The sequence below is a fragment of the Callithrix jacchus genome, chromosome 8 (genome assembly GCF_049354715.1).
Source record: "Callithrix jacchus isolate 240 chromosome 8, calJac240_pri, whole genome shotgun sequence".
Taxonomy (NCBI): domain Eukaryota; kingdom Metazoa; phylum Chordata; class Mammalia; order Primates; family Cebidae; genus Callithrix; species Callithrix jacchus.
In genome coordinates, this window is record NC_133509.1 from 65,350,229 (window position 1) to 65,362,234 (window position 12,006).

At 33.0% G+C, this 12,006-nt stretch overlaps 1 protein-coding gene across 12 annotated transcripts in view; it reads right to left on the bottom strand.

The window, feature by feature from the left end:
- Positions 1 to 12,006, bottom strand: part of STRN3 (striatin 3) — a 109,525-nt gene that overhangs the window by 28,959 nt on the left and 68,560 nt on the right. For 7 of the 12 annotated variants that reach the window (XM_078334651.1, XM_002753786.7, XM_054239839.2 and 4 more), the window contains 3 exons: positions 11,526 to 11,655; positions 10,213 to 10,354; positions 4,329 to 4,439 (listed from right to left, as the gene is read on the bottom strand). In XM_078334651.1, the coding sequence (XP_078190777.1) occupies positions 4,329 to 4,439; positions 10,213 to 10,354; positions 11,526 to 11,655 (383 nt within the window). The remainder of the gene's footprint in view (positions 1 to 4,328; positions 4,440 to 10,212; positions 10,355 to 11,525; positions 11,656 to 12,006) is intronic. The other 5 variants (XM_002753787.7, XM_009005898.5, XM_054239840.2 and 2 more) reach the window with 1 other exon arrangement.

Consider the following 12,006-nt stretch of genomic DNA (forward strand, 5'->3'; position numbering starts at 1 on the left):
TATTAATAAGATAAAGTACATCTCAATTATATTGTGTATCTCACTTAGTAAGAAGGATACTGAAGGGGGTCTACACTCCAAGACAAGGCTGTCACTTTTAATCCCTTTTCCTCTTGCCTGGTGGGGGAAAAAAAAGAAGGGTGGGATGGAGTGAACAATCTGGAAGACACAGAAACTTTAACTTAGCACTTGATTTTAGAAGCCTTTCCATTTAAAAGTCGAATCTTGAATGAGTCTTTACAAAGTTAAAAAGTCAGCAGCATTCTTGCCATTTTTCTCTTTCCCTTCTGAAAAAAAGAGAAAAAGACTGGATTACATCTGCTGATTCCATAAGGTAAAGTTAGCAAATAGTTTTCTTCCCTTTAAGAAGTTGGGGTGAAAAACTGTAGAAGCTTAGTGCTAATCCAGGAGGTGTGACTTAACAAATTCTGGAATAAAAAAAAAAATCAAGATTGGTAAATGTATACAAATTTACGTTTACGTAGGCAGAATAAGTTCTGGTTCTGTAACACCGTAGGTTGACTATAGCTAGTAATAATGTATTCTATATTTCAGGGTAGCCAGAAAAAGGATATTGAGTGCTGTAACCACAAAGAAATGAATATGCTAACTACTCTGATTTTTATCATTATTCAATGCATTAAAACATCACACGGTATCCCAAAAACATTTATAATTATGTGTCATTTGCAATATAAAAAAATTTTTTTTGACACGGAGTCTTGCTCTGTCGCTCAGGCTGGAGTGCAGTGGTGTGATGTCGGCTCACTGCAACCTCTGCCTCTCAGGTTCTAGCAATTCTCCTGCCTCAGTCTCAAGTAGTTGGGACTACAGGTGTGCACCACCACGACCAGCTAATTTTTTTATTTTTTGGTAAAGATGGGGTTTCACAATATTGGTTTCAAACTCCTGACCTCGTGATCCACCCACCTCGGCCTCCCAAAGTTCTGGGATTACAGGAGTGAGTCGCCATGCCTGGCCGCAAAAATTTTTTTTAAAAGAAATCAAAAGGCAACAGATAATGAATTATTCTAACGTGTACAAAGCTAAATAAGAATAATATTAGAATAATAACTAACATGGACTAGATAAAAATGCTGAGAAATTCATGAATTACCATTTCATTTAAAATTATATATTAGAATTATATCTTATTAATAACATGATGAGCTATTTGAATGAAGATCATTCGAAGTCTGTGAAACCATAAACCAAAAAAAAAAAAAAGTTTTTATTTTCTTAAAATCTATCTTCATGCCAAGGATTCAGAGCCAACATTTTCAAATTGAATTCTGTATTTAAGAGCAAAAAGTTTTTAATTTACAAAACTCCATAAAGGAAGTATAAAAAAGAAACATAATTTGCTATTTCTTAATTATCTTTCCTGAGACACTCTGCTAGACACCTCATCCCTCTATCTACTTATGTTAGTAGCCTCAAAGACAGTAATACTTATGAAAATGTTTAAAAATAAGAAACAAATCTATAGTTTAACTAATGGAGGTGAGGTTAAATCCACAAAAATATTTTAGTTGACTATGAAACATTAAGAAGTAAAGAATGAGTTAAATTACAACAATAATACTCTAGATAAAATATTAAAAAGGAAGTTTTATGTATAACGACTTTTAAGAAAAGATGGATGAATATACGCCAAATAAACAATAAGTCTCTAAGTGGTAGGATTGCAGGTGATTTTTATAGTTTTTCTTTATATTCCTATGTACTTCTCATCTGAACAACAAGCATGTGTTATTTTTATGATTATATAAGCAAAGTTCTTTTTTTTTTTTGAAAAAATAGACATGAAATCAAAATTAAAGTGGAATAGGCTGAATAACAGAATACATATCTAGGTAGCAAGATGTTATTGAGACATGAAAGCCTTAAGTTACGAATCTGGGGTCTCCCGATACTGATTCAAAGAAGCCCTCTTTCATCTCTTTGACATACTGGGTTCCTTTCTATTGTTTGGAAAGAAAAAAATCACAAACATACACAAAGGAATTATTTGTTGACATAAAATGATGTTTTCTAAGACGGCAGTAGGCAAATTATAATATTATGTGTACTAAGCTCCAAAAAAAAAAAACATAAGGCCAAGCAGGGTGGCTCATGCCTATAATCTTAACACTCTGAAAAGCTAAGGTGAAAGAATGGCTTGAGGCCAAGAGCTCGAGACAATCCTGGGCAATACAGAGAAACCCCATCTCTACGAAAACTTTTTAAAAATAAAATATTAGCCAGGTGTGGTAGTATGTGCCTGTAGTCTCAGCTACTCAGGAGGCTGAGGTGGGAGGATACTTTGAGGGCAGGAGAGTTTGAGGCTATGTTGAGCTATTATCTGCACTATTGCGCTCCAACCTGGGTGACAGATCGAGACTTTGTCTCTAAAAGAATTAAAGTTTGTATGAGGAGTTAAAAATTCAGCTTTAGTTTATCTAGTATTTCTTAAACATACTTTTTATAATTACAAATTTTTTAGAAAAATTTAAAAGCAACAACTAAAAAAGACCTTGAGTTGACTGCTATCTTATTTCTAGACCTCAAAAAGATATAGGTCTAGTCATAGTCTATAAGAGGGGGAAATGGGATACTTCTACTTTAAATTAGAAGCAACATTATCTAACATTTCAAAAGAAATCTTCAGCAGATTAAGTCAGTTTATGATACTATACATAAAATAAGCAATGCACTATTAAAATAAACTACTTTATTTCTTAAAAAAAAAAAAAAAAAAAAAAAACACCTAGGCTGGGCGCTGTGGCTCATGCCTGTAATCCCACCACTTTGGAAGGTCGAGGTGGGCAGATCATGAAGTCAGGAGATCGAGACCATCCTGGCTAACAAGGTGAAACCCTGTCTCTACTAAAAATACAAAAAATTAGCCTGGTGTGGTGGCACACCCCTACAGTTGCAGCTACTCAGGAGGCTGAGGCAGGAAAATTGCTCAAACCCAGGAGGCAGAGGTTACAGTAGGCTGAGATCACACTATTGCATTCCAGCCTGGGCAACAGAGTGAGACTCAAATTTAAAAAAAAAAAAAAAAAAAAAACCCTAAAATTCTAATGTCATTTTGTCTATTCTAAAATAGTCAATCATGCAAATGAACTTTTATACTCAACATGCTTGCATTATAGGTAAATGATGTTAGCAACTAAACATAACCCCAGCTCAGTATCAAATGTTTTTAAATACAATAAGCAGTTCACTGTATAGTCTTTTAATTCACATGCAATAACAAAAACTATCATAAAATTATAAAAGAAAATTTTCTAACAGGTGAAATCCCCAAAACTTCACATATTAGCCTTCACAATAAATGAAATCACTCAAAAAATATTTTATTGAAGGAAATCTGTATACTTTTCCATTACACCTGCCATTTTACATATCAATGTATGTCACCAAAGAAACATAAAAGAATGTCTATATTTTTTTTTTGCCTTTTTCCTCAAACTATTTTCTGCTTTATATAATCAAAATGTTAGACTAGCAGGAGTCAACGGCCATTTCAAAATAGATCCAAAAAATAAGTTTCAAGTCTCTCCAGTTAATAGTCATACATCTGAAGATATTTTTCATGTGGCAACTTCTAAGTTTGTTCACCGAATGGAAGTGAATCGCTTGAGAGAAGTGTTATAGCTGATTTATACTTTTAATAAACATATTGGTTAATATACAACATACTGAAAAATACATCCAGGCACAAGACATCCAGCAATGACTAAACAAACCTTACTGTCACCACTATCTTCCCACTCCTGATCTCCTGCATGACAGTAGCCAAAATATACTACCCAAGAGGTTCCTTTGGCTGCTGTTGTTGTTTGCAGTTAAACTGTGGAGAATTGCTCTTCAACTACAAACAACAGAAAGCAGAAACTATAGAAAGGGCTTTACTACTCACCGTATATAAGGATTCCCGAACTAAGAAATGTAACCTGGATATGAGTTGTTTATAACTATACTCTACGTATCAAAAATGGAGAAATTTATACTTTTCTCCCTTTTGAACAAATTATTAAGTTTTTATTCCAATGCCAATATTCCTAACAATTTGGTAAAGTTTTTAAAGTTTAAAAACAATCCTCAAAATCTTCCCTTCACCCTTCCCATATATTTTAAATGATTTTCTACTTGATCAAATAACATCCTAAATTATATACAAACAAATTTCAATTATACAACAGACAAAGTTTAAAGTTAGTTGCCCCCTTTACGAAACAAAAAAAAAAATTAAGTTAAACCAAAAAAATAACAGAATTGAAGAATTTTTTCTCAATTATCGGTACACAAAAATTATAATAGTCAGAATCTGCACTTACTCTTCACCCCTTTCTTCCCCTTTCGTTCCTTCTTGTACTGTTCCTTCAGTTTACTTATTAGTCCCTGGTCTACATCCCAAACCTCAGCAGTTGGGGAGAGGTCATCTTTATCTACATGCAGCATATTATTAAAAGAAAAAAAATCAGCAGTTGGCAATGCAAGCTGTTGGCAGTAAACTGTTATAGCTTTACATAATCATAATAAAATGTACTAATAGCATATATTCAAAATACTTTAAAGGTGCAGTCTCAGTTCTGGTATTCACAACTCAAACTCTAAATGCCCAAGTCATAAGTTTCTAAACATTTAATACTGACAGTTAAATGGTGCTTCATTTTTATGAACCACTAATTTGAAGGTTATCATTCATTCAATGGACTGACATTAGAAATCTAATGTTATAAAAATAGATCACTGCATCTTTATAAAAATGTTAATAAAAATTATTCAGCCAGCATCATAAAAGCAAATGAATGAAATACATGCGAACTACTTGGAAAAGTGCAAGCCAGAAAGTTAAGTGCTGTTTCATTGATGAAAATATTCATGCACTTTCTGTCATACTGATTCTGCATGCACAGGATTAACTGTACTAATGGAGAGGCATTCTAGTCCAATATAATACATACATATAGTTCAAAATACAATGTCTTGAATAATCCATACAAAGCATTCAGAGAATCCCACCTCTGCCCCCACCCACCCAAATAGTTCAACATCTCATTACCTTCTTCCATTGGTCTATAACTAAGATTAGCAAAACAAAACAAAACAAAAACAAAAACACAAAAAAACAAAACTCAAATTCCACTGAAGAATTTTTTTAGAAATGATTTCTTTTTCAGGATAAAAGTAGTGATCAGCATGGAGGAGTGAAAACATATATATTGCTGTGCAACTGCTAAAGATATGTCAGCTATTTTAGCTGAATAGTAAATCCATATTTAACTAAATACTTGTGCCTGAGAAAAATTTACTCATGGTAAAGTAGAGGAAAAACAGCACTAAAAAGAGGGAACATGAAAATAATTAAGTCTTTGAGAATTATTTTAAATATTGAGGATTTTCCCCTCCTTTGTGTGGTTTTAAAACAGCCATGTCATTAGGAAATTTAAGACTGTGACTTGTTAAGTTTTTGATAACTCAGTATATTCTGGCTCACAAAGTTTTGTAAGAGCCACCCTAGGCCTCACTGACTTAATCTATAAAGTAGACATAAAAAGCCTTTCTTTTCCTTTATAGATTGTTTCATGTACCAAGCTTAATAAATTCTCATATTTGAATGGCACACAGAAATGCAAATATTTACTGTACCTTGAGTTTTTTCCTGCTACAATTGTCAAGTTTTTCCCTGATGGTTATCCTACCTATGATCACAGCTGGTCAGTATGTAAAACAGTAAACCCCAAGCTTTAAATCAATTTGCTAACTGGAATTACTTGAAACTAGGTTACTCAAGACTAAAACTCACACGTAAGGTTATCTGTCAAATCCACAAATTGTAATGCTGTAATACAGTTTTAAAGAGAAATTTCACTTTACTCAATTCACATGTATTCAAATCATGAAGTTTCCTGAAAACTACGCAGCATCAGGAATCCTTCTGTAAACTTACTGAATATACCAAAAAAAAAAAAAAAGGAATCTCAACAATTAATCATTTGCACTCATCTTAATGAAGTTAACAATTCTTAATTTCAACTACTTAAAGCAAGACAAATTGATAACTTTTGGGCAAATATTTTCTAGACCTCACAGAGACCAAAAAACCTTAAGTCATACAAAGTTTATACAGGAAATTAGATAGAACAGAAAAATGTAGTAAGAGCCAAACAGTTTTCTAAAAGATCTATGTAGAGAGAATAAAACTGTGTATAACTCTTAACTATAGTTGACAGAGAGTGGAGTGAAATTGCACAGGGAATAAAATAAGGATAAGCTTAAGGAAAAAAATACTTGCAAGATAATCTCACATCTAGAAACCAAAAGTAAATTTAGGCAGTGCAAAGAACAGGCTGGTGAATGCATATGTGCACAAACAACATCCTGAAACTTGCCTGGTAAGTAACAGCTGATTTGATATTGCTTATAAGAAATAGATAAGAGCAAAAGAGGCAGCATAATCTTCTACATATTAATCCTGTTTTAAAAAAATCTAGGGGGAAAAAATACCAAGAAATGAGGTTGAATCATTTACAATAACTTTTTTGTCTAAAAGAAAACACAAATATGCATAAGAAAGTTGACTCCTGACAGCTCAAACCCACGAAAACATGAAATTCTATTATGGTAATTCTGATTACCAAAGCAGAGGAATTACACGAATCTATTAACTGTAGCATAAATTTATTACTAACTTTATGCAAATAATCTCATACTTTATCCATTTTGCTTAAGTACAAACATTCAGGTGATAACTGTATTTTGTACTTCTATAAATCTCTACAGATCACAGTTTCAAAGGCAGGAGACAATAAATGAACAATTTTAAAATGTCTAGTCTCCATGAAATAAAAAGCAAAATAAAAATCCCAACGATTGTTTTTGATAACAAGAAGAACGAAAAATTACTAACATTAAACTCAGACGAATATAGATGACAGTGAAAAGACCATTTAAAAGCTTGCTAAAAGGCAATGGTTTCGTAAATAAAAAATTCAAAGTCAGAGATAACAAAGTTAATTGTTGACTGCTAATACACAAAATAAAAACCAGATTCTCTAATGTGAGTAAGTACTGGAGTATGTTTAATTAAGTCAAGACTTATTTTTTAAAAAAATTCAGTGCTCTTATACCCAATAATTTAAATCTGGGCATTGTAGCTCACACCTGCAATCCCAGTATTTTGGGAGGCCATGGTGGGTGGATCACCTGGAGTCAGGAGTTCAAGACCAGCCTGGCCAACATGGTGAAACCCTGTCTCTATTAAAAATATAAAAATTAGCCAGGCCTATAATCCCAGTTACTCTGGAGGCTGAGGAAGGAGAATCACTTCAATTCGGGAGGCAGAGGTTGCGGTGAGCCAAGAATGTGCCATTGCACTCCAGACTGGGTAACAGAGTGGGACTCGGTCTCACTGAGAAAAAAAAAAAAATCATTCAGAAAGCTACCACTTTGCTATTTAGAAACATATTCAAATTTTTAGCAAATAAATTTCATAAATATAAAGACTGCTTGCATATTTATCATCTTTGCTTTGGAAAAAATGACATCTTGTTGAGTAGAAATAATGAACTTTGGAAACAGTGCATAAATCACTTGACAGTTTTCATTTCTTTTAGAAAAAAAGCTATCTGAACCATCTTGTACTTAAACAAGTTATTTTCCTTCATCGAGAACTTAAAATGTCTTAAAGATGGTATTTCCATCTTGTCTGGAAGATATTTTTTCGATTACTTCTGCTTACCCAGGAGACACAAGCACTGTCAAATATTGACAATAAAAAGCAAAGTATTGAAAGTTGTCTTAAAACTCTGCTCTACAATCTCAAAAGTCTTCAGACAGAAGGATCAATCAGTTGTAAATAATATGGAAACTATTATCAAAGAAATAATGCCATTCCATATAAATTAAATTCCTGAACTTTTTCTTTATCCTTTTGACTAAATTGCTAGCAACTTTAGGCTAAGGAAACAGGAATGAATTTGTGTCAAGATTTAGCTAAAGAGATACTCAATAAATTATTTTGATCATTTTCTTTTTAATGAAAATAAATGTGCATCACAGGGCTCTGGTTAAATAAAATTACAGCACATTATTGACAGAATATTATGAAGCTATTAAAAATTATGCTGACTGGGTGTGGTGACTCTTGCCTATAATCCCAGCACTTTGGGAGGCCAAGGCAGGCAGACTGCTTGAGTCCAGGAGTTCAAGACGTGCCTGAGCAACATGGACAAACCCCGGCTCTACAAAAAACATGCAAAAATTAGCCAGGTGTGGTCACACGCCTGTGGTCTCAGTTATTGAGGAGGCTGAGGTGGGAGGACCCCTTGAGCCTGGGAGGTGAAGGTCACAGTGAGTCAAGATTGCACCACAGCACCCCAGCCTGGGCAACAAATAGAGACCCTGTCTCAAAAAAACCAAAAAGCGCTACAGAAGAACCATGTATTAAGTGAAAAGTGTGCATTACAAATCAACATTTAGCAAAATCCTTTGTTAACTAAGTAAATATATATACACATACTTATAAAAAATCTATGTATTTGTAGGTTCTAAGTTTTCTAAAACATGCTTCTATTACAAAATAATTATGTATTTATATAATTATAAAACAATCAGGAAAAAAACAATACTTTTGAGATTACTGGAAAAAGATAAGGTATTTCCAACATTGAATGCCTGCACAGAGAAGCTAAAAGAAAAGTTAAATACCTTTACTGTTTCTCCTGAGCAATGCTGATTTTGAAGAAAGGTACCCTTCTAAAACACAATTGTTTTCAAATAGTAAGTACAAAAATGTAGTCTACAAAGTAATTGTGGAGTTTTCCCATGTTTTAAATTAATGTGTCTCTTCTATTTCCATTTAGAAAAAGAGAGAAGTGAAGGTCTGAAAATAATGCTTGAGAATTATAAAAAGAAAACCGATAGCAAAATTCAAATATTTTAAGTCCTTGATTCATTTTTTATATCAAGATAATAAATGTATTATATATTAGGTTTATTTTCTCTTGCTATTAGCAATATTTAAACACATAAATGAGGCATTTTCAAAAAACCCAAATGTTTGCTATCAAAATAATTTTTTTTAAAAAATCTAGTAATTATTCCTCTTCCTTGTAATTAAGCAAAACTTTGATGTATTAAAATAACCTTCTCCAGGCCAGAAGCAATGGCTCATGCCTGTAATCCCAGCACTTTGGGAAGCCGAGGTAGGTAGATCACGAAGTCAAGAGACCGAGACCATGCTGGCTAACGAGGTGAAACTTCATCTCTACTAAAAATATAAAAATTAGCTGGGTGTGGTGGGGTGCACCTGTAGTCCCAGCTACTCAGGAGGCTGAGGCAGAAGAATTGCTTGAACCCAGGAGCCAGAGACTACAGTGAGCCAAGATCACATCACTGCACTCCAGCCTGGCAACTGAGCGAAACTCTGTCTCAAAAAAAAAAACAAAGTAATAATGTTCTCCAAAAAAGCTCAGTGAACACACTTTGCTCTGCCTACCAGACAACATGCTGATATTAAATGAGGATTGCATGAACATATTTACTAGGAAAATCATAATGGACATCAGCTATTGCCTTAAAATATTTTTTTAAACTTGTTTTACTTTCTAATGGGGTTTTTAACTGTGTACAGATAAAGAATCATTTTCTTTTAGTTATGCTTGAATTATTATTAGCATTATGTACCACTTCTAAAGTTTAGGCCCTAACATTTTACACATTGAATATTATAGGCAGTACAGTTTAGTATCTTCATTAAATTGTGCTCAATATAGAGCTATAATTCAGGATTAGTAGCTTTATTCCTTCTTAGTAATTAGTCAGATAACACCATATAGACATACTAAGTTAAATCTTCCTAAATCTAGAATACCAAATTAAATAATGGGAATGTTTAAAACTGAATACATACATTTTAAAAAATCTATTAAAGAAAAAGAAACTGAATTTTCAAATTAATTAAATAGTTCAACTTTAAATCCAGACAAATTCCAAAAATCTAAATCCACCAGAAGCCATATATATTATAAGCAGTTTAGTCACCGAATGTAAATAAATTGGTACAAAATACCTGGTTATTATTCAATATCACCTCCCTTGCTCTCAGTTTAACTGCCACCATACATTCAGATACACACATTCCACATGTAACATTTTATAATAGCTCATCATTAAAGGCTAGATTTCCTCCCACCCCCTATTTCTTTATCACCTTACCCCATTCTGTGCCATCCCCCGAACTCCGTGCTTCTCCAGCTCCTTCACCATCTTCGGCAGTCACTAAAAAATCAAATTCTTTCAGTGCTTCCTCAGTATCAGGATCGTCAGTTAGGTCAGCAGCTAAACCTTCATTACCTATCTGTAAACAGAATATAAGCCAAGAATTACTTTTATTCTACATTAAAAATGGATCCTTTAATATTGTCACATAACTATATTCACCCATTTTAAAATTACTTGGATCCAAAACTTTAGATTGCCCATGTAATTCATAAATCCCAAATTATACCTTAGATAAATGGTTCAACAGTGCTGTGCCAAGATTGATCTAAGTAATGTGGCACTAAAAATGGTTTAAGTGCTAATCATTAGTGAATCTCTTAAATTACAGTATATTCATAATGAGCCCTCCACTGAAGAACCAGTCACTTACTCGCATTCTGATATGTTATCTTGAATTGACCTCATAAATGGAAAACTGCATGCTTAGTCCTTCATTCACAGATATGGCATAGTAACTACTTTAAGTTCATAACTGTGATAATTATAATAGTGCTTTACCTTCCAGAACAAAAAACTAAAAAGGCTTAAAATCTCTATTCAACCAAATAAACTGTAATACACATATAGTATAAAAAAACTGAAAACTGATTTTGTAGACTGGAAACTGTTGTAAAACATTGTTATTTTTTTCCCTTACATTACTGTAAAATCTCAAAGTACCAACATTTAGAACTACCCACATTTTTTATATGGTTGAAATACTATACACTACTCTGGTAACTCACAAATAGACGATCTACTCTACTTTTGCTTCTATAGCTAGCCCCCCAAACCACTAAAATAGATAAACCTGTTTCTTAGGTTATGAGCAAAAATAAATTTTTATTATTCCTTACTAAAGAACAAGAATGTTGAGACTTACTTATAATTCACAGATTACTCCCTCACCCAGGGTGGAAGTATTCCCACTGCAACTTCAGTTAACTTACCCCTTGTGTATTGTACAAGAAGAAACAGACTTCTACAGTGATTCTCAATTGTGGCAGAGGTGGAAAGGGGTAGCTTTAAAAAGGTTTCAAAATCAATGGACTAGTCCTATAAATACAGACCCTTTCTTGCCCATTTAGTGAATAATATAGCAAATAATTTCTACTGTTTGTAATGTAAAAAAGAGCTGAACGCATAAAACCTTTAAGTGATATGTAAAATGAAGATGATCACTCCCAATGTAACTTAAGACATCGCAAAAATTCCTATTCCAACTACATGAATATATAGGTAATAAGAATATAAAATCTAATTCCTACTTTGTGTTTATTCATTCGATGTTTGTCTTTTCCTTCTGGGATGCCTTCAATCATGTCATTTTCCTCTTCTTCATCACTATCATCAGCATTTTCTAAGAAATTGAATGTCTCAAGAACATCACCAGAGGGCCTGTGGGGAGGAAAATAGATGAATCCAACTATTCCATCAGTTGGTTCTAATATTTCTTTCTGGTTCCTATTTTAAATCAATTCTTAAAGCTAGAGAGATTCAAACGTCTACCTTCTGTTTGAGGACTTTATTCCAGAAAAAAAGTTTGAAAGATTCATGTTCTACAACTGAAATGAAAGTAACTATTCTCTGCTGTCTTTGTCCAAAGTTCATTGTGCAAAATATTTTAGGTAATTACTGCATCAAAATAAAATCCTATGGTATTAGACACTCAAATTTATTATTAGTTCTCAAAATAAAGCCATCATAAGCAACTGAAACTTAGCATTTCTTATAACTATAACCTCTTAC